This window comes from Schistocerca gregaria, chromosome 6, assembly GCF_023897955.1.
Source record: "Schistocerca gregaria isolate iqSchGreg1 chromosome 6, iqSchGreg1.2, whole genome shotgun sequence".
Lineage (NCBI taxonomy): Eukaryota > Metazoa > Arthropoda > Insecta > Orthoptera > Acrididae > Schistocerca > Schistocerca gregaria.
In genome coordinates, this window is record NC_064925.1 from 490,480,890 (window position 1) to 490,503,525 (window position 22,636).

A 22,636-nucleotide genomic window follows, 5' to 3' on the forward strand; every position below is an offset into this window, starting at 1 on the left:
ACAAGGCCCCGGTAGTAGACAACATTCCATTAGAACTATTGAAGGCCTTGGGAGAGCCAGTCCTGACAACACTTTACCATCTGGTGAGGAAGATGTATGAGACAGGCAAAATACCCTCAGACTTCAAGAAGAATATAATAATTCCAATCCCAAAGAAAGCAGATGTTGACAAATGTGAAAATTACCGAACTATCAGTTTAATAAGTCACAGCTGCAAAATACTAATGCGAATTGTTTACAGATGAATGGAAAAACTGGTAGAAGCCAACCTGAGGGAAGATCAGTTTGGTTTACATAGAAAAATTGGAACATGTGAGGTAATACTGACCTTACGGCTTATCTTAGAAGAAAGATTAAGGAAAGGCAAACTTACATTTCTAGCATTTGTAGACTTAGAGAAAGCTTTTGACAATGTTGACTGGAATACTCTCTTTCAAATTCTAAAGGTGGCAGGGATAAAATACAGGGAGCTAAAGGCTATTTACAATTTGTACAGAAAGGAGATGGCAGTTATAAGAGTCGAGGGGCATGAAAGGGAACCAGCGGTTGGGAAGGGAGTGAGACAGGGTTGTAGCCTCTCCCCGATGTTATTCAATCTGTATATTGAGCAAGCAGTAAAGGAAACAAAAGAAAAATTCGGAGTAGGTATTAAAATCCATGGAGAAAAAATAAAAACATTGAGGTTTGTCACTGACATTGTAATTCTTTCAGAGACAGCAAAGGACTTCGAAGAGCAGTTGAATGGAATGGACAGTGTCTTGAAAGGAGGATATAAGATGAACATGAACAAAAGCAAAACGAGGATAATGGAATGCAGTCGAATTAAGTCGAGTGATGCTGAGGGAATTAGATTAGGAAATGAGACACTTAGAGTAGTAAAGGAGTTTTGCTATTTGGGGAGCAAAATAACTGATGATGGTCGAAGTAGAGAAGACATAAAATGTAGACTGGCATTGGCAAGGAAAGCGTTTCTGAAGAAGAGAAATTTGTTAACATCGAGTATAGATTTAAGTGGCAGGAAGAAGTTTCTGAAAGTATTTGTATGGAGTGTAGTCATGTATGGAAGTGAAACATGGACGATAAATAGTTTGGACAAGAAGAGAATAGAAGCATTGGAAATTTGGTGCTACAGAAGAATGCTGAAGATTAGATGGGTAGATCACACAGCTAATGAGGAGGTATTGAATAGAATTGGGGAGAAGAGGGAGTTTGTGGCACAACTTGACAAGAATAAGGGACTGGTTGGTAGGACATGTTCTAAGGCATCAAGGGATCACAAATTTAGCATTGGAGGGCAGTGTGGAGGGTAAAAACCGTAGAGGGAGACCAAGAGATGAATACGCTAAGCAAATTCAGAAGGTTGCAGGTTGCAGTAAGTACTGGGAGATGAAGAAGCTTGCACAGCATAGGGTAGCATGGAGAGCTTCATCAAACCAGTCTCAGGACTGAAGACCACATCATCAACAACAATATGCGTATTTTATTTCAGCTGTTACATACAGCATAATTTTTGGGGGCTTGAGAAAATAAATCTGCTCAAAGCATTTAGACTACAAGAAAAGATCATCCGGGCCATGGTGGGAGCTAAAAAGAATCAACACTGCAAACCTGTATTTGAAAATCTAGATCTTATGTCCATTCCAAGCATGTATATGTACATTATATTACAGTGCTAAACCTAATTACACCAAATTACCTACATGTCATTTAATGTCCTGTGATAGATTTTGAATACATGTTTACCCTAGTCTCTGACTCCTTTCTGTACTAAGAATAGTAATCATGATGCCTTCTCATGGAACAATTTAATACCCATGAAGATAAGATACAAGAAATTAGGCCTCATACGGAAGCATATAGTCAGTCGTTTTTCCCTCACCGTGTTTGGGAGTGGGACAATGTACGCTCCGTCACACACTGTATGGTGGCTTGTAGAGAACCTATGTAGCTGTAAGTGTAAAGATGGATAACACACAAAAAATCTGTGGTGTGATAAAAATATATGAAAATAACATGACGCTGAACAGACCAAGATAACAGAAGCAGTGTGTAAGGCAACTGACTTACAGGTCAAGAACCCAGTGAAAAACTTTTCAAAACAAAAAACCTAAAATTAACAGAAGACTGAATTAACACAGAGCATATAAAATATGGTGGTATGTTTATGAAACTTAGGATGCTGCACTTCTATTGCATGCATTGTTTACAAAGAAAGACCTCAAATGAATGGAGGAATGCCATTGCTACATAATTCTTCCAAAAAACAAAGTTGAAAAGAATTCAAAAATTACATAGATATACACCTGAAAGATGTGACATATACAATACACACCAGAGACCTGTAAAAAAGTATAAATAATAAATGAAGTACTTCTTTCAGAAGAGCAGAATTGTTTTAGAAAGAACAGCCACAATGTGTTTATTATAAAACAACTGACAGAAAAAGAAAAGAGTTGAAAATGAATCCCACTTAGCAGTTACAGCTTATTTGAAGACAACTTCTCTGGAGTTTAATGGAAGAACAAAGATACTCCATGTCTGGAATATCTTTGTTCTTGTTCTGAAAGGTGTATATAAAAAATACAAAAACAAAGGTCGTAACTGGCTCAGAAATATCATATTAAATCAAAGTAAATCCAGCAGTTAGACAAGTGCATAGGTTGTCACCAATACTTTTTAGAATATACATTGACAACCTCTTGAGAAAGTGATTTTTTTTTAAATTCACTCTGATTTAAATATATCATACAAAACACAATAAACACTTGTTCATTCACTGATACATGATGATACAGATGAACTGCAAACCACTGTCCACAAGCTGAGCTTCATGTAGCAAGAATATAACATAAAGATCTCAACTGATAAGACAAAAGTAATGGCAACTAGAGGAGCTGAACACTTAATGCCAAAATTTGTCATTTATGACAAGACAATAGAACAAGTAAAGAATTAACAATCTAGGAAACCAAATAAGGTGTCTAGAAGAGCAAGATACATTTCAAAAACTTGTAAAATTTCAGTATATGTGTGCACTGTAAACAGAACTTTAAATACACTACTGGCCATTAAAATTGCTACACCCAGAAGAAATGGAGATGATAAACGGGTATTCATTGGACAAATATATTATACTATAACAGACTTGTGATTACATTTTCATGCAATTTGGGAGCATAGATCCTGAGAAATCAGTACCCAGAACAACCACCTCTGGCCACAATAACGGCCTTGATACGCCTGGGCATTGAGTCAAACAGAGCTTGGATGGCATGTACAGGTACAGCTGCCCATGCAGCTTCAACACGATACCACAGTTCATCAAGAGTAGTGACTGGTGTATTGCGATGAGCCAGTTGCTCGGCCACCATTGACCAGACGTTTTCAATTGGTGAGGGACCTGGAGAATGTGCTGGCCAGGGCAGCAGTTGAACATTTTCTGTATCCAGAAAGGCTCGTACAGGACCTGCCATATGCAGTCACGCATTATCCTGCTGAAATGTAGGGTTTCGCAGGGATCGAACGAAGGGTAGAGCCACGGGTCGTAACACATCTGAAATGTAACATCCACTGTTCAAAGTGCCATCAATGCGTACAAGTGGTGACCGAGACGTGTAACCAGTAGACTCCATACCATCACGCCGGGTGATACGCCAGTATGGCGATGACGAATACACGCTTCCAGTGTGCGTTCACAGCGATATCACCAAACACGGATGCGACCATCATGATGCCGTAAACAGAACCTGGATTCATCCAAAAAAATGACTTTTGCCATTCGTGCACCTAGGTTCGTCATTGAATACACCATCGCAGGCGCTCCTGTCTGTGGTGCAGGGTCAAGGGTAACGGCATCCATGGTCTCCGAGCTGATAGTCCATGCTGCTGCAAATGTCGTTGAACTGTTCGTGCAGGTGGTTGTTGTCTTGCAAATATCCCCATCTGTTGACTCAGGGATTGAGACATGGCTGCACGATCCATTACAGCCATGCAGATAAGATGCCTGTCATCTCGACTGCTAGTGATATGAGGCCGTTGGGATCCAGCATGAAATTCTGTATTACTCTCCTGAACCAACCGATTCCATATTCTGCCAACAGTCATTGGATCTCGACCAATGTGAGCAGCAGTGTCGCGATACAATAAACTGCAATCGCTATAGGCTACAATCCGACCTTTATCAAAGTCGGAAACCTGATGGTATGCATTTCTCCTCCTTACACAAAGCATTACAACACCGTTTCATCAGGCAACGTTGATGAACTGCTGTTTGTGTATGAGAAATCGGTTGGAAACTTTCCTCATGTCAGCATGTTGTAGGTGTCGCCACCAATGCCAACCTTGTGTGAATGCTCTTAAAAGCTAATCATTTGCAAATCACAGCATCTTCTTTCTGTCGGTTAAATTTCGCGTCTGTAGCACGTCATCTTTGTGGTGTAGCAATTTTTATGGCCAGTAGTGTAGTAAAGTGAGTAAAGAAACTAAAATTAAATTATGGCAGTTCTTATAGTTTGCAGCAGTGAAACACAATCACTTTTAAATGACAGAGAAATGAGATTTAGTAATTTGAAATGAGATTTCCAAAAGCTTTGAAAGGATCTACAAAATAGATTACATACAAAACTGTATAAAAGAGTTAAAAGTTGAACCAGTAAACGATATAATACAGGGATATGGAGTTTAATGGAAGAACTATGAGTATCTCTACAAATCATGAAATATGTACAACATGGTAAAAGAAGTCTAGAAAGAACCAACGAGAGATGGAATGAATTAGGCTGACCTATGAAGACAGTATACGTGTCCTGCCTCATCCATGAAAGTAGAGATGACGATAAATGGAAAAGTTTAGTTTTACTCATGCAGTAGTGCCTATAGTGTTATTGTCTCTTTCCTGTTATTCATATAAGACTTGATCACTTTAGCACTTGGTGTGTCACTGATAACACTTCAGCTTTTAATGTAAACTTATATTATCTATTTACTCATGACGTTCACAGAAAATTACAGCAGGATAGTTTTTATTGTGTATTAGAAATCAGGTATTGAGGGAAACTGCTATATCTGAGATTGTTGTAATTGCTTCCTGTAGACAAGTTTTTAAACACATATAATTCAGAATAATCTGGGAAAATGATCATAAGAAAGATGTGTAAAGTACATAATTGAACATTTTGCAGTAGGCTTTACAAGAACAATGCAATATGTTTATTCCTCAAGTGCATAAATGGCTAATGATAAATATCGGTTTCGTATAAACTGTGGCTACACACAACACAGAATACTAGTTTATTTCAAAATAGACTATCTGTAACATGTATTTGAAAGAGAGTTGTGCTTTTAACAACTGTTATCAAAGTGACAGTAAGGAATTATGCCCAGTGTTTTCCACAGAACTCTATTGCTACCACTTGGTGTTGTATGAGTTTTCATGGAAGTGTCAGGAGTGGTTGAGACTCCACATGGAGCATGCACCAGTTACCAGGAAAGAGAAGAAGTCTACAGCATGGGATTAAGGGTGCAAGAAAGACAGAGAACAAACAGCCAGAGTCTCTCTCTCTCTCTCTCTCTCTCTCTCTCTCTCTCTCTCTCTCTCTCTCTCTCTCTCTCACACACACACACACACATACACACACACACACACACACACACACACACACACACACACACACACACACACACACACTCCTTCTACAGGGAAGACATCATTGAGTTGCCTGCTGGAATGAGCTTTACTCTGACATTAATAATTACTGTTTTTCACTGGAACATTGTGTTTACAGTTGATGACCACAATTGGTGTAGTACTTTGTGACACATTTTACATACCATGATGTTCTCTGTAAGTATGGAATCTGCAGAACATTATTGAGTAACTAATTGCATTAATTAATGAAATGTAGCACCAAATTATGACTGGTAGAAGGAAAGAGATGTGGCGATGTATGAATAGACTGGAATTGCCAAAAGGAATGCAGCTGAGAATCATAAACATGTGCAGCAAATACCTGAATTGCGTCATAATAGAGGACAAAAAATCAGAATGTTCTAGAACTGATAGAGGGGTTTGGCATTGAAGTGTGCTGTCACCACTGCCGTTTAGTACCATCATGGACAACATCATAAGGAAAGTTTGCTAAACATAAAGATCAGATGATATGAAAATCATAGTATATGCAAACGATGTGATGATTTGGGAAGAAAATCAGCAGAAATTGGAAGAACAGCTTAATATCTAGCCGAGAGAGTAACTAAAGAAGCAGCCATGCAAGTGAGCTTAACAGAAAGTGAGGTCATGAAAATCAGCAGAAAAATGAAAGATGTAAATTACAATGGAAAAATTATTAAAGAAATAGATGCTTTCAGGTATCTAGGAAGTAAATTAATCGAGACAGGAAACATCAAGGATGAAATTTCAGAGAGAATAAAAAAAAAATCTTCAATATTTTATTATTATGTAACAGACATAATTAGAAATTGTAAAATACCTGACAAAGCAAAGATCATGATACACAAGTCATATTATCTGCCAGTTTTGAAATCTTGAACAGAATGCTGGATTTGGAGAAAGAAAGATCTGAGCAGCCTACAAGCAACAGTGATGCACTTTCAATGAGGGATTGTAAGTAGGGCAAGAAGGGACAGGATAAGGAATGAAATAATATGAAACACCCTTCAAGTCAACACCCTAAAAGAAACTATGGATACAAATATGCTTAAATGGTTTGTCCCTGTTAAAAGAATGGGAAAATGAAGACTTTCAAGAGAGCCCTACAATGGACAGATCTGGACAATAACCAATTGGAAGACCACAAACAAGATGGAGGAACCAGATGAAGGATGATGTGAACCAAAGAGAACTGCAGGGGGAGGAAGTGCTGAATGGTAGACTGTGGGAGAAAAGAGAAGCGTGGAGGAGACTCTGTGAATGACCTGCATAAGCAGAAATATTTCAGATAGAAGAAGTAGTACCAGGTTTTTTCCTTCAGGCATGAGTGTCACGTTATTCAGGAAACAGACACGAAATGGAATGATAATTGCTGCCTGTATTAACAACAGATGTTCAGAAAACATGACGGTGCCAGAGGCATGACTGAGTTGCTGGATTTGTAACTGTTCAATAACCAGTTTCTATTTGTAGTTCCAAATAAGTGTGGGTGATGTATTGCTTTTTGATGTCCATGATGTGGGTACCTACTAAATGAGTGAATGGCAGAAACTGTAGATTTACAGAGAAAACTGTTTGCTACAGGACATTTTCCTAGAATGTAATTCTATAAGATTAAGAGTGTGGAAAGCATATGACCATACAACCAAGACTTACTACCTATTGGCCCTACTGCACTTGGCTAAAACTTTAAAAAAAAACTGTAAAATTAATATGTTTGAATAAATAGGTCCGAAAATTATTCTCACAAGATGTGACATCATCGCAAAAAACAGTGACCCGTATATGTAATAAGTTTCCTTTAATTTACGTCTATGGTCACTAACTTTTTGTTAACAGATTACCGGTTTCGGTCTTTAATGACCATCATCAGATCTGTTTCATAAAAACAAAATCCTAATGTACTGCAGCCATAGTGGCATCGTCAAATGTTAAATGCGGAATCAGCATCAGCATTGTCAAATACATACAAGTAATGTCACATGCACGAGTAATGTTGTCAGTAGTACAGTGACCAAAGACGTAAATTAAAGGAAACTTATTACCTAAAATTATTGCTTCATGTATAATATTGCCTCAAATGCTCCTCAATGTAATTTTGATATAAATAACCATACTGAAAGTAAAGAAGGAAATACTATAGTAGTAGCTGCTCTTAACTAATACAAACATTATTTTCAGCGTGAAAATTTTAAGATGGCACAGCAGTATTTCCAGCTTGTTGGAAGCAGTGCGAGTGAATGTGATACAGTTCCTGGCAGGCAATGCATGGCATCTTCATATTTTCTCAAGAGGCAATTTGATGATGTGCTTGTCTACTTGAACTCTATTAGAAGCTTTTTCTACAATGATGACAGCTTCAATTTTAATTATGCCCAGGTAATTTACCTACACTGTTTAATTATATGCTAACATTTGTGAGAATTAAAACACTCAGAAAAAAATAGGACAGCTGTGCAGAGAGGATAACCTTCTTTTGTAGATTCTGTGCTACTGCTCTTTCCTCTGTTGTCCATTAATGTTTGGTCAGGTGTGGTGAAGAACATCCAGGCTTTCCTCAGAGGACAAAAAGTACCACTGCTTTTTTAACACTTTGTTCATTACAGTCTACCAAAAACCACTGTTGATGATTAGTGACTTACATGCAAATCAAATGGAAGGAAACTCCCTCGAATATCCACATCCTCTTTGATCCCAGACCATAGTGTGTAGATGGTTTTATTTTATTGCAGCATATGGAGGCCTCACATGACGGTGAATTCTCTATTAAAGATCATGTGGAGCTCTATTTATATATCTTCACTTTAGTGACATGTATCCTCCTTGATGTAGCAATTTTCACAAATGTTAGTGTGTAAAGGAGATCTATACAAATTGTATACCTATTATTAAGAGACTGTTAATATGTTAATTATTTACAAACTGATATGACTGTTCTCTTCTAGTTAAGTTTACCCATACATAATACATCAGTGTCTGCTATTGAAAAACAAAAGAGCTTGTAGACAATGTCACTTTTCCATGTGGCATTTTATCCATCACAGCATAAGACTTTAGAGAGTGGGGTACACTTCTAACTTCCTCCTGTCCTTCATTTTATATGTAGTAAAGTCATGTGTTTCGAGTCAAGACTCCTTAGTGATATTGTTGCCACATTTTTACACAAGCTACAGCTCTGGAGGCATTCAGACGTAATACCGCAAATGCTAGCTTTGCACCCAAGCCTGCTTGGTCGAATGCATGAACCAAATGTCCAGATCTGCATTTCCTGTCATACTGAGCAGTATTATTGTGGAATTACACAGTAATCAATAGGGGAAAACTAAACTGGCTAAGGGCTATAGTATGCTATAGTATCTTATCTTTAGCTTGGCTTCCTTTTCTATTTTACGTTAAAAATTGAAGTACATAACTTAGTTTTAGGTGTCCCAGCCAACAAAGTCACATTCATAATTTTGAAGAATTCAAATATTTTATTAGAATTCCATTTCAAATGGTGCAGTACAAGTGAAAGGAGGACCAGAGAGTGGAAGAAAAACAGGAGTACATAAATGGCTGAAGCGATGAAAGCAGTTGTCACTTATGTCTGTTTGTAGTGTGAGACCAGCAAACCATTTTCGTGTCCAAATATGGAAGAAGACTGCATGCACAATTAAACTCAACACTTTATTTCTGATGACACATACTGTGGCATACATCTAACACAATAAAAGAAAAAAAAAGTTCAATTAAGTGCAGTCAGTATTAAACATAAACACTGTCGACAACCAAGCAAAAGTAAAAATAGGAAGAAGCAAAGAAAACTTCACTCTGCAGAACTTCTGCACCTCAGCAAAGAGCAGCAAACTGCCAGTGCTCCTTGCAGCCAGCGCATGAACTCAGCTGACATTTTGCAGGCTGCTGATTTCTAGCTGTCAAGCACAAGCCGATCACAACCGTCCTTCACAGCCGCCCAGGGGAAAGCAGCACATTCTGCTCTGTGTTACACTATCTGTCATCCATGTCCTTTGCTGGGAAGCACACACTGCAACCAGAGTGCATCTTGTGAAAAGACGTCGTCGAGGGTCCTGGTACTGGCTGTTCAGCAATAGTCATGGGATGTGGCTTGGTAGGACAGGGTTGGATACTGGCAGTTTCTTGTATGACAAATGCAAGCTTGACACAATTGACACAGAGATGGTATTTTGTTTTCCATTGACCACGATCTGAATGTTTTGATGACTGGTGACATTTCAGTGTTGGCCTGCATGTGGAGACATTAATACTGGCTTAACTCGGTCCCTATGTAGCATCACATGTGTGCACCTGCTTAATTCCTTATATTTAAACATTTGGTGCTCATCATGTCAGGATGTTGGTCATGGGTGAATTTATAAGATTCTCTCTCTTAGGTCATCACTGAAATGTGAAGAGTCAGTGCTGTCTTTTGGTACTTTTCTGAAATCAGTAAACTCACCAGGTGAGCGTAAGGTTTCACCAAACCCTAATTCAGCTGGTGATGCATCCAGGTCTGGTTTGCACATTGTCTGAAGCCCCAGGAGAACTATTGGTGAGGGTGATGGCCAGTCCATCTCATGGCACATTAGGACTGCCTTAATGGAACGATCCTAGCATTCTACCATGCCCTAGCTGGTGGGGTGGTCGTTCTTAGTGGAATGGTGCACTGCTCCACAGAAGTTGCTCAGTTTGGTAAATAAACCGTATTCAAAATGTTTCCCTTTATCCATAGTTATATGGAGCAGTTATCCAAAACGTGCAACCCACTGTGGCATCAATGTGGCCACTAGAGTTGTGGTGGAGATATTGTTGACTAGAATCACCTCTGGTCAACGTGTAAATCTGCCCACAATGGTTAGTAAGTAACATTGCCCTTCAGAGGAGTGGGGGGGATGCCACCCTTCAGAGGGGTGGTGGGGTGGGGCGATGCCAGTGGCCTGATGACATCAGTGTGCATATCTTTTTGTCATATCAGGGAAGCTGCCTGCTGGTTGAGAGCACATGCTGTGCTACTTTACTACACTGACATTGTGTTCATGCATGGGCCCACTGTTAGCAGTCCTTCTTCACTCCTGGCCATATGTTACAGCTGCAGACTAGTTTCACCATCACCTAAACTCCCAGGTGGCACAGACTGTGTTGAGTTTGAAATACTTGTCTATGGAGTGGTGCTGGCACGAACAGCCTGGTTTTGCCATGAGTTGCATCACAATAAACTCTAGTATCTGAAGCTGGAACTTCAACAAGCTTGAGCTGTGAGTCTGATGCAACATCACACAGGCATTCACAAAGCTCCATGTCAGATTCTTGGGCTTTGGTCAGGTGTATCAAGTCAATTGCCTGTGTAACAGTGTTTATGCAGGCTTAACATCAGTAGAAAACTATGATGATTGTTTGTGGGGCACTCAACATTGTGGTCATCGGCACTTGTTCAAGTTCCAATCTTTCCATTTCCAGTCTCTCCACTACTCAAATGATGATGAGATGATGAGGACAACACAAAAACCCAGTCCCTGGGCGGAGAAAATCCCCGACCAGATCAGGAATTGAACCCAGGACCCCGTGATCCAGAGGCAGCAATGCTAGCCACTAGACCATTAGCTGCGGGCTAGCCACTAGACCTTTAGCTGCGGACAGAAAACAATGAGATAAATGCTACCGGGCTATACTGTTATGGAGAACACTTATCATTATTGCGCTGTAATGCAAATGTTCGAGGCTTGTGTTTCGCTTGCATTGTAAAGACTCTGGCCGTGAGCTATGTATAAAAGTATTTTATAGCGGTACAGATAGCTAACAGTTCTGTGTCATATGCACTGTATTGTTGCTGTGTTGGTATAAGCTTCCAGGAAAAAAAGGCAAGCAGCTGCCAAGCATTGCTTACATATTATTGTAGTGCAGCACCAGTGGCGCGTCAGCAACAAGAGCAAGAGGAATGTCCAATGCAGGATGTGCTAGTAATGCTTCCTGGCAATGATTTGTCTGGTACCTAAAAAGCATCAAACACTGCTTAGATCCACTGCAGGGGTGGTTTTCTCTAGTTTTGGAATCTGCTAGTGCTGCCGTTAGAGGTTCTTGGGGCTCTGCTGCATGGATTAAGTGGCTGTGATAAAAGTTGAGGCCCCCTAAGAACTGACACTATTCCTTGGCCATTTGTGGTCAAGGCATGCTAAGGATAACCACAATCTTTTCTGGCAGCAGGTGTAGTGTCGTGCGGTTGGCAGGAAAGAATGAACTATCAAGTTTGAACACACTTTATTGTAACTAAAATGCCTTCTTGGTGTGCACTAATTTCCAAATACAACAACAAGAAGCACAACAATTCTTGTGGTGGCAAAAACCAGGTAAGAGTACAAGACAATGAAAAGAAAATAATAACCAAAGTACTAGTGTACACAATTACAAAGATACAACTTTCTACTGAATGCTACGGCGAAAGTCTACTAAGCTAAATCCGGTGTTGGTATTGGCCGGAACTGTCCTAGCTGTAGGTACACACTGTCGGTCTGATTCTGCTAACATGCTTATGACACTGATTCGGCGGAGTGCTACACAGTCACATTAGTTCCAATTGGTGGATCTCTGTCACATGGCTTTTCATGAAGTAGTTCCACATTTTTGCGGAAAGTCTGTTGTTGTTTACATCACTGGCCTTGTTTTGATCTGAGCTCTTAAAGGGAGGACGGCATCCCACCTTGCTTGTCTGATGTGTGACCGCTCTAACTGATAAGGAGCTGTTACAACAGAAGGAGTGACCCCTTGGATGTTATAAGGTGTCCCAAGAATGTAATTTCTGCCCTGCTGAACATGCATTTTGCTGTATTCAAAACAATTCCAAAATCGTTCACTTATGTAAACACTTCTAATAGGTGATGTTCAAGCCCTTTCAGAGTGGCCGAATAGATGAGGATGTCATCAAGGTAGGCAAAGCAGCAGTTTATAAATCACTACTATGTCTGCAGCATTTCTAAGTTCAAATATCATATACAAAGTCTCAAATAAGCCAAAGGGTGTAATGATGTTTTTGGAATATCTTCCTCACCAACAGGGATCTGTTATGCACTTTAACGCAATCTAATATGCTGAAAAACTTTTTTCTGGGCAGGGCATGATTAAAATCTTTTAGCAAATGGGATTGGTTACCTCTCCAAGATTGTAGCTGCATTTAGAGCGTGGTAATCCCTGCATGGCCACCATGCATCTTCTTTTTAGGCACTAACTCTAACGGTGATGACCATGGCCAACTTGAGAATCGGATGATGCCTTCCTTCAACATCGTATCAAACTCTGATTTAACTATAGCGGGGCAGTTTGGTGCAAGTCACTTGGGTCAACAGGAAATAGGTGGGCTGACAGTGGTATTAATATAATGTGCTGTATTATCACATACCTTCTTTTCTCCTGTGGAGGTCATATGAGTGTTGGAAACTGCTTGAGTAGGCTTGCATACCCATCTGTGGTCAACCGGATCACTCCGGCATCTGATGTGGCCACACATAGTCGAAAGCCAGTCATAGACAGCCCATTAATAGTGTCCAGCAGGTGGGGGTAGGGGATGCTAGCTATTAGTTGATAATGAGCAGAAGGTCTGCACCAATGATCAGTTCCGTAATGTCAGTTGCTGTCGAATTCTAGGCCTAGGCATATGGTGCAATCTGCACTTAGCAATAGTGGAACTATTGGCTGCCAACAAGTTCAACATGGTTTCAATACAATAAACTCTACCAACAGCTGTACACTTTAAGATATTTTATTTTATTTCAGATGCAACAAGTTTTGACAGTTCATTTTGCTATCTTCAGACCCCATACACTTTTTTCGAATCAAGGAGTTATCATTGATTCAAAAAAAGCATATGGGACATGAATATAGCAAAATGAATTGCCGAAACTGGATGCTTTCACAATAAAATAAAATATCTTAAACTGTGCGGCTGTTGGTGAAGTTTATTGTATCGAAAAGTGCGTACCAGCCGATATCCCCTGGCCATAATGAACCAACAGAGATTGAGGTGAATGTGGTGGTTGGTTGATATGTATGTTGCTTATCTTGTGACAAAATACTGAGGTCGATGAATGTGCAGGGTAGGTTGCATTTGTGTACTTGCTCACCTAACTGCTGGTGGTGCCAGCACATTCCCATTGGCCCTGAATCACCAGAAGATTGGTATTATGAAAATCGACTGCATGATCTGCAGCGGAGTCTCTCCCTTGCATCACATTTGATGAGCAGATCACCCATCTGTGTGGCCAGAGAGTGTACCTTGTCTATGAAATTCACTTATTCAGGGTTCTGTTTTGCTCAGTGGGCTCTTGTAATCCAGCTTGGCTTGCATTATAGTACTGCTGCACATTGCAGCTGTGGCCAGACAGGAGGCAAGCAAAATCGTGTCTTGTATGCAATCTGCAATGGAATCGAGAGACATCTTGGTCTGGGATGCCATGACAGCCTTCACATGCTCTGGTAGTCTGCTACTCCATGAGGTCTGGAACAACGTATTGGCTATCTTGTGCGCATGGACCTTGCTTCTCAGATGTTGGAGGTACCATGAGGGCTTGCAGTTTCCTGTATTCTCTTGTGTGAGGCCTTGCTGCTCAAGCTCTTTTTGAGATTTGGAAACTTGATTGAATTACTTCAGCTTTGAGTCCTGGGTATCATTCGGCTTTGGGTTGAGATATGATAATGTCCTGCACCTCAGCAGCATATCTATGATCAAGGTGGCAGAGCAGCTATGTTAACTTTGTTGCCTCCACCATTACTCCACCACACAGGAAGCTTGCTTCTACTTGAGCACACCAAAGTGCTGGATTATGCCACCAAAATGTTGGGAGACGTACCATTAATCTGGAGATTGCTTACATCTGTCAGTTCCATATTTCTGCTTCTGATATATTCTGTCTTGAACCAAGGAGGGGTATTTAAAAGTCTCCTGAACTGTAATCATGTTGGAAACACCAATGTCACTGGTGTTGGTTTGAAGTGTGAGATCAGCAAACCAATATCGTGTCTATATACAGAAGAAGACTGCATGTACATTTAAACTCAACACTTTATTTCTAATGACACATAGCATGGTGTACATCTACCATAGTGTTCAGTCAAGTGCAGTCAATATTAACCATACAGTCTCCATCAACAACCAAGCTAAAAAGGGGGGGGGGAGGGGGTTAAGAAGCAAAGAAAAGTTCACTGCATGGAACACGTGTGCCTCAGCAAAGAATAGTCAGTTGCCAGTGCTCCTTGAGGCCAGCACATGAACTCAGGTGATATTTTGCTATCAGCTGATAACTAGCTGTCAGTTGCGAGCCAGTCATGACCTTCCACAGCCTCGATCTCACTAATGTTATTAATTGATAGAGTATTCCTCAAGTACAATAAGTTTAAAGACTTTCATCTAAAAGATCTCCTTGTTCTAAGAATGTCACACATATAACTCGATCCATGAAGGCTGTATGCCATATTTGTGTTTTGATTCATTTACAGTACCAGAGACTGAATTACTACTCAAATTATGCCAGCATTATTTTGTTAACAGAATCATCTGTTGGTTCTTGGTAGGACAACATTATAATAAATGAAAAGCACCAGTTTGCTGTGGAACAAAAGCAAACTAGTGCTTTTCATTTACCAGCATTATTTAATTATAAGCTACTTTGACCATTGAAGCAGATACATAAAGACTGTTTAATAAGACTCTAGAAAGTCCTCCGTGAACTGAAAATAGTGAAAGTTGTTCAGATTACTATGCACCATAAGCTGAAACAATGAGCTGTTATCTCATAAGTAAGATAGCTGACAAGACATTGCTGTGACAAAACATATATTCAAGTACATGCATGTAAGATTCCTATTAATGAAGATAAACCTCACATAATATGTTTGTTGAGTAGCTTGGCGTTTCATCATCACAAAGCATAAATCTAACCAAGGTATTAAATCAAGCTTATGTGTGGCTGCAGGGCAACATTTAATTTATTGTGTGTGTATTGTGGTACAGCTGTCTCTGTGGATTTCTTGTAAATGATTTCTTGGATTAGGTGAGTTTCATCTATCAAAGATTTCAATCTTCTAATGCTTAATCAAGCAGTTTTCTTATGTAAATGGAGTCTGATCTGTCTGGAAGATTTCATATATTCACTGCCTATAGTGAGGTCTGGGCAGCATTCATATTTGCTCACACAACAAAAGTCCATCTTGGCCAATTCCCATTTTGGCCTATAATATCAAAGGATAAAGCATGGGGCATGAAAGACAGAGAGTATTCTAGACACACTTTGTCTTACTCATTTGTTAAATTTTGGTTGGCTCAATATGCCCTACAAGTAGTACACTGATGCCAGCATTTATCTCATCTTCATATTGATTCATGTACATCCATCCACTCCACGTCATATTGTACATGCCAAAATACACAGAAAGCTGTCAGCATAAACCATAACACAGACAAACACTTTCCAGAAAAGCAAAACAGTTCTACTAGATTAAACAGAGAAGCAAATATACATAGCACCAATACAGTCCCAAAACACACTTTTTTCTCTCAAAGTCTGTATGGTCACAATCTTGAATTCTCATATCTTTTCTTTTTAAGAATTGCATGAAATTATTTTCCAGGTTTAAAGATCATACTTCTTGCATTGTCATTATGTATGTCTTTGTTTAACAAACCCAGATTCCAAGCTAGCACAACACTCCCATAATGAGGCAGTAGTCTACAAGATAATTAGCAGTCAAATAATTGTTTTGTGGGGATCTGATACCACTTTCCTGTTTAATGCACCAAGTGAGTCATCACTATAGAGTGACATTATTACGTGGCAACAGAGTGACAAAATGAAATTTTATTTTATTATTGTATCATTAAATGTGGTTTAGCTCATTTAATATAAGTTTATTTTATCATTTGTTAATTAAACTAAGATTAAATTGTGTTTTTCTCATACATATTTACCTTGGTAACATAAAGGCAGGTATTCTTTACATGTGTACAAAGTACACCACACACCTGCTCATGTGTTAAGTTATCAATATTCTGTATTCCTGCCCAACTAGGAACATAGAAATGGAGCTGTCTGAATTCCTACCAGAGAGTGACATGGATAATGTTAGCAGGTTAGTTGTTCATCTGGTATGCCTCCTGTTGGTAGAGGTCTCTACAGGTGGTCACATGAATAAAAATGCGGTGGGGAGCATATATACAGATCAAAGAGAGGATAGGGAAGCACTGAAAGACAGGAGAGGGGTAGTGGTGACAGGTGACTCTCAGGGGCAATGAAAAAATGAGAATTTACTATGATAACACCAAAAACTGAGGGGATGTGGCACGAGAGATCAGGGTAGCAGACAAAGAGGTTACAGTATTGGGATAGGAAAGAAATGGTGAACTGAGACAGGGTGGGAATGGTATAGTAGAGGAAAAGGTTTTGTGATGAGAAGGGATGTTGTGGTGGTTCAGGACAGGGGGAACTGAATGAGTGAAAGATTCACTGAGGGTAAGAGAAGGGGAGGGGAGATAAAAGGAAGGAAGATTAGGACATAACGTCCTTACATGACTAAGGTCATTAGAGATGGAGGGTAACTAGTCTGTATTAGAAAGGTAAGTAAATGAGATGTGTCATTTTCAGAGGGGCCATCACAGTAATTGTCTAATTGCTTTAAAGAAAGCACAGAAAATTAGAATCTGGTGGTAGGATAGGGATTCAGAGCCTCCTCCTAAATGTGAGTGCAGCACCTTAACCCCTGTGCTATATAACTCAATATGTGCACTGAAGGACATTTCTCTTCTACCCATTTCAGAGTAGTTGATGTTGGTTGTGGGACTTAAATGGTACAGGTAAAGCAGCAGCTACTGAAGTTACTCGTGTCGAGCTGTTGAAAATATAATGTAATTGGAGAGATAAAAAATCTACTCACCAAGCAGCAGCAGGAGCACACAAATATAAAAGTGTTGAAATTTGCAAATTTTTGGAGCCAGTGGCTCCTCCTCCTAACAGAATGGTTGAAGGGGAAGGAAGAGGATGAAGTTTAAGAAATTGGGCAAGTTCGAAAATGTCGCCCAGAATCCTGGGTCAAGTGACTGGTAAGTCTCCCATGACATAGGGTTTTGGGTGACTTTCTTGAAGTCCCCATTTCCTAACCTCACCCGTCCTTTTCCTTCACCTCTCTTCCTTCCCTTTCAACACTTCTACCAGAAGAACAAGCCACTGGCTCCAGGAGCTTGCAAATTTCAATAGACCTTTCGTGTGTGTGTGTGTGTGTGTGTGTGTGTGTGAGTGTGTGTGCGCGCGCGCGCGCGCGCGCACGCTACTGTCGCCATTTGATGGGTAGATTCTTTATACATCCAATTACATTATAGTTTCAAAAATGGATTATTTTCAATGATTTGGAGTTGAGGTATGTAACATATTCAGAGAGAAGATTGCAGATTTTATTGTTTGTTACAATTTTGGTGGTACACATGTATGAGACAGACAGTTTGTTAGTTTTCACACCACATAGAACACAACACGGGAATTGCAATCAGATGATATATGATTCGGCTGCTTACACATATGGAAACATTTGTGGCAGGACTGCAATAGGAGGTGGTGGGTGGGTCTGTAAGCCAGGTCTTGTACCTGAGTCATACATAGAAGTATGATCCTTGATGTGAAGACTTAGAACGTGTGTGGTGCAGGAATGAATTTGTTGGGAAAAATAATGCCATTTTTGGGGATGAATGTAAGATTTTAGACTGTTATATCATCAGTTTATTTATTTATCCATCTGTAGCCTACATACATTGTATGGAGGTCATCTTGATGTGTAAGTTGATTAAATGTACACAAATACAAATTGTTTAAATACACAGAAGTAGGGCTTGCAAAGAATAGTGGGGACCTAGCATGGAAAAGAATTCTCATACTGATTACTGGGTGAGTCCATTCCTATGTCTCAATGAGGTGACCATTTCAATTGACTGTCACCTGCTGATCTGGAAACTTTGAGTTTTTTGTTTGCTGTCCCCTTGATTATATACAGTGCCATTACTTTTTGCTTGGAAGAGTTGAATGAGGAAGGGAAAAATCTAATTAAAAACTGTGCATGAGAGGGTTGCTGGAATAATTGTTAACTATTCCAGTCACACAATTAAAAAAAGTAAGAGAGTAGATGGGGAGCATAGCTACAGATACTTCCCAAGGCTTATTTGCTTCATGAAAGATATGGAAGAAACTTTTGCATTTCAATAATATTGATGAACAGGTTGTGATTGGGATTTACACAAAATTTGCAAGTGTGACACATTCTTTATTTTACATTGTCAGTTTCATAGTAAATAATATTGTCTGGTACACTACATTTTTTGCACATTTTTGTTATAGGGCATGTGATCGAGCTTGTTTTGCATTGGTTGATCCTTTGTGTAAGTGACTATGTCTTTTTCAAGATTCTACTGAGAAAAAATTGACTTTAAACAGCTATATTCATCGAATTATTGACCGTACTGACATAAATTGTTAATACGTTTGTTTGTGGACTTGGTATCTGTGGATCAAAAGTTATGTGAGATATGCAGTGTATGTAGACTCCAGATGTCGAACTGTACCTCCCCAATCCATGGTGGCCGTTCGCAAGGGAACCCCCACGATTACTGTTGTCCCCTCTCATATTATGCAATCTGTGTGGGTAAGGGCTAAGTTGTTTTGTGCACACTCAACACATGGTTTGACTAAACACAAATACCTTCAAACGTTTTTTCGTAGCTTGTGTTTCATGTTTGTACATCTTATATCTCTATTCCAGTGTAAATGTTGTAAATTGTCTCTCATCATGTTGTGTTGTACTTATTTATCTTCCATATACAAAGCATTCAGAATATAATTTTACAGGATAATTCACAAGTTCCATCATGTTGTCAGAAGATGAGCCTGCGAAAACTAGAAAACATGCAGAAAGTAGACATTATCAGTACATGGAGAGCAGCTCTCCAAGATTTTACCTCACATTGCAGATGTTCAGTCAGAGCATCATTTTTGAAGCAGCAAACATCAGTATGTTAGTCAAACTTTTGCCATATGTGTCCCGATACATCACGGTCAATATCAGCATCCTCCCATGTAGCTCTTCCAAATAGAGTGGCAGTGGAGGCAGGAACTTATGATGTTTGACATAAAGCCATAGGAAGAAGTGAGATGACTTTAGTCATTTGACCATGGGGCAACTAAAGAAGAAGGGAATCATACTGGGAAGCAAGTCCAGTCCTATACGGAGTCAATTCTCAACACTGATGTAATTACAAATGTCTGAAAGAAAGTGTGGTGGACCACTATCTTGTTACAAATTGAAGTGTCCACTGTCTTGCCGTAATTATGTCAGAGGTGTTGCTGCAGCACTTCCTGGTGCATGAAACCAGTCACAGTTTTCTCCACAAAGAAAAATGGTCCACAAACTTGTGAAGAATACATGGCTTAAAAGTGATTCGCTTTAGATGAATCAAGAATGTGTACCACAATATGTAGATGTTCTGTGCCCCAGACATGCACGCACTTTGCAACATGTAAAATTTTTGCGTCAAGGCTAAAATATTTTGTTTTGCATATTCCTTTTTAAAGTCTTCTTATACGACCACAAGTATCCCACAGTTACCAATTTAATGTTTATTTAGAAGCATTTTTAATGAAACTAACACTTCAACATTTGCTCTGAATACCAATCCTGATTTTTATTGTTAGATAACTTAAAAATTGTCATCACTTTTAACTCCACTTATATTAGAGAAATTTATGGCAAGTGGTCCAATTGATGGCATCTTAACATCCCCATCTTGGCACATGGTGAGATGTGGTTGGAGATGGTGAGAGATAATGGGAATGCTGGAGGGTGATGGGTTTGCAGTTCCATTTCATGTCTCTGCAAATCATAACACCCAGGTATTTGTAAGAGTTTGCTGATTCCATTTATGGCTCATTGATATTTTAGTTATACAAAACTATGTTTTTGTGTTTCTTGAAATGCATACTTCACTTTTAGTAACACTTAAAGCAAGTTCTCAATATTTGCACCACTTTTAAATCGTATCAACATCTCATTGGATATTTGTGCAGCTTTTTTCAGATAGTACTTCATTGTAGATAACTGCATTATCTGTAAGAAGTGTGAGATTCTTATTAAGACTCTCTGAGAGGTCATTAATATAAAGTATGAACAAGAAGAGTCTCAATAGACTTCCTTGTAACATGCTTGAAGCTACATCTACTTCTGTCAATGACCCACCATCTAGGATAACATGTTGCAGCCTCCTTACCAAGAAATCCTGAATCCAGTCATACATTTTGTTTCATACCCCATATGATTGTACTTTGTTAACAATTGTTGGTTTGGTGATGGGTCGGATCCTTTTCAGAAGTCAAGAACTGTATCCATGTGATTGCATTGACCCACAGCTTTCAGGATGATGTGAGGAGGGTGCAAGTTGAGTTTTGTATCATCCAAGGTTGCATCCACATGATGCCTTTTCTTATGTTCAAATTTATATATGTGTTTGGATTTACAACAGCGTAACTACACATGTGCATTTGTGCATGCATGATTCCTTGAAATTGAGGCTATGAGTAAAAGCACATTGTGCCAGGTTAGGTGAGAATCTCATGTGCTGTTCAGTAGGTGACAGGAAACTGAGGCCCATGTGTATTAAGCTGTGTAGTATGTTGAGGTTATTTTTTAATTTACAGGCATTAATGTCTGATGGTTCCAAACAAGGCACACTGAAATCTATAGATGACTAAAGACAAGGAAAAGTCATATGTAACATTGCCACTGAAGACAATTTTAATAAAAATTTGAGATGTGTTAGCCTGAGCATCAAGTATTAGGTAAAAAGCCCCCAGGCACATTACTGCAAAGAATAAGAGAAGTCTCAGAGTAGTAATTCAGAGAAGCAGCCTATAAATGTATTAAAAATGTTTGGTGACTTAATAGCACAGTAGAAGCCTTATGTCTGTATAAAAGGAAAGATGGGGTATATGTAGCTCCTCAACAAACTACTAGAAACTGAAATGAAGGACATTGATGACACAAAAAAATACAAAATTTGGACAATGCAACCTCCTTGTAGTGGATTCTGGGGCTTGTGACATTCTCAAATTTGTTGAGTCCAAGGACATTAATCTGCATATAAACTTTTATACAGAAATGCTTTTATAAAATAAAATGCAAATGACATATTGAAAGCCAATTAACCTTCACATAATGACTAAGAACTTCCATTAAGTATCTCTGTTTCAGTTACAGTCACTGAAATACTTTGTTTCAAAATGAGAAATAAATATGTCCAACTGGTATACAGGGTGTTGGTTATCAGCTAACAGAATATTATTACCAGTTTCATAAGCTAAAAATCTAATTTCTTGCTGTGACCTACTAAAATTTGCAAGCAAAATATCATCATTATTTTCTCTTATTTAGATACTTTTTTACCCACAATTTCTTTTTGTTTTCATTTTGTGGCACCTTTTCATCACAGTTAATGTGACACAAACTCTTGAGCAAAGAAGGGGATGCATAGCAGAATGCTTGTGCAGTGAGGCAATATGTATACATGGAAATGTACACACATATGTGTATTTTTTCCTCTAATTTTTGTGCATGCACTTCTGTTTCCATGTGTACACAATTGTGCATGAGAAAGAGGCATCAGGTGGGCATACTTATTATATCTGAGCTCAAAGTAAGTTCTAGAATTCTATAACAGATGGATGTCAGTGAGATAAAATGGTAATAGACAAGTATGATCTGCACCTTCATCCTTTCACTGGGCACATCTTTTTGTTCAAGGGATTTACAGTATTTTATGGTTAAAATGTGAGCTAACTCATCTCCAGGTTCTGTATAGAATCTAACAGGGATTTCATGGGGCCCTGAAGACTTGTTTAATTTTAGCATTGTTAACTGTTTGCCAGTTTTACTGTAATATCTAATATCTGTTTCACTGAT

General features: G+C 39.0%; 1 protein-coding gene across 2 annotated transcripts in view; it reads left to right on the forward strand.

Moving 5' to 3' along the window:
* Positions 1-22,636, forward strand: part of LOC126277988 (intraflagellar transport protein 56) — a 210,222-nt gene that overhangs the window by 128,449 nt on the left and 59,137 nt on the right. For both annotated transcript variants that reach the window (XM_049977654.1, XM_049977653.1), the window contains exon 8: positions 7,850-8,047. In XM_049977654.1, the coding sequence (XP_049833611.1) occupies positions 7,850-8,047 (198 nt within the window). The remainder of the gene's footprint in view (positions 1-7,849; positions 8,048-22,636) is intronic.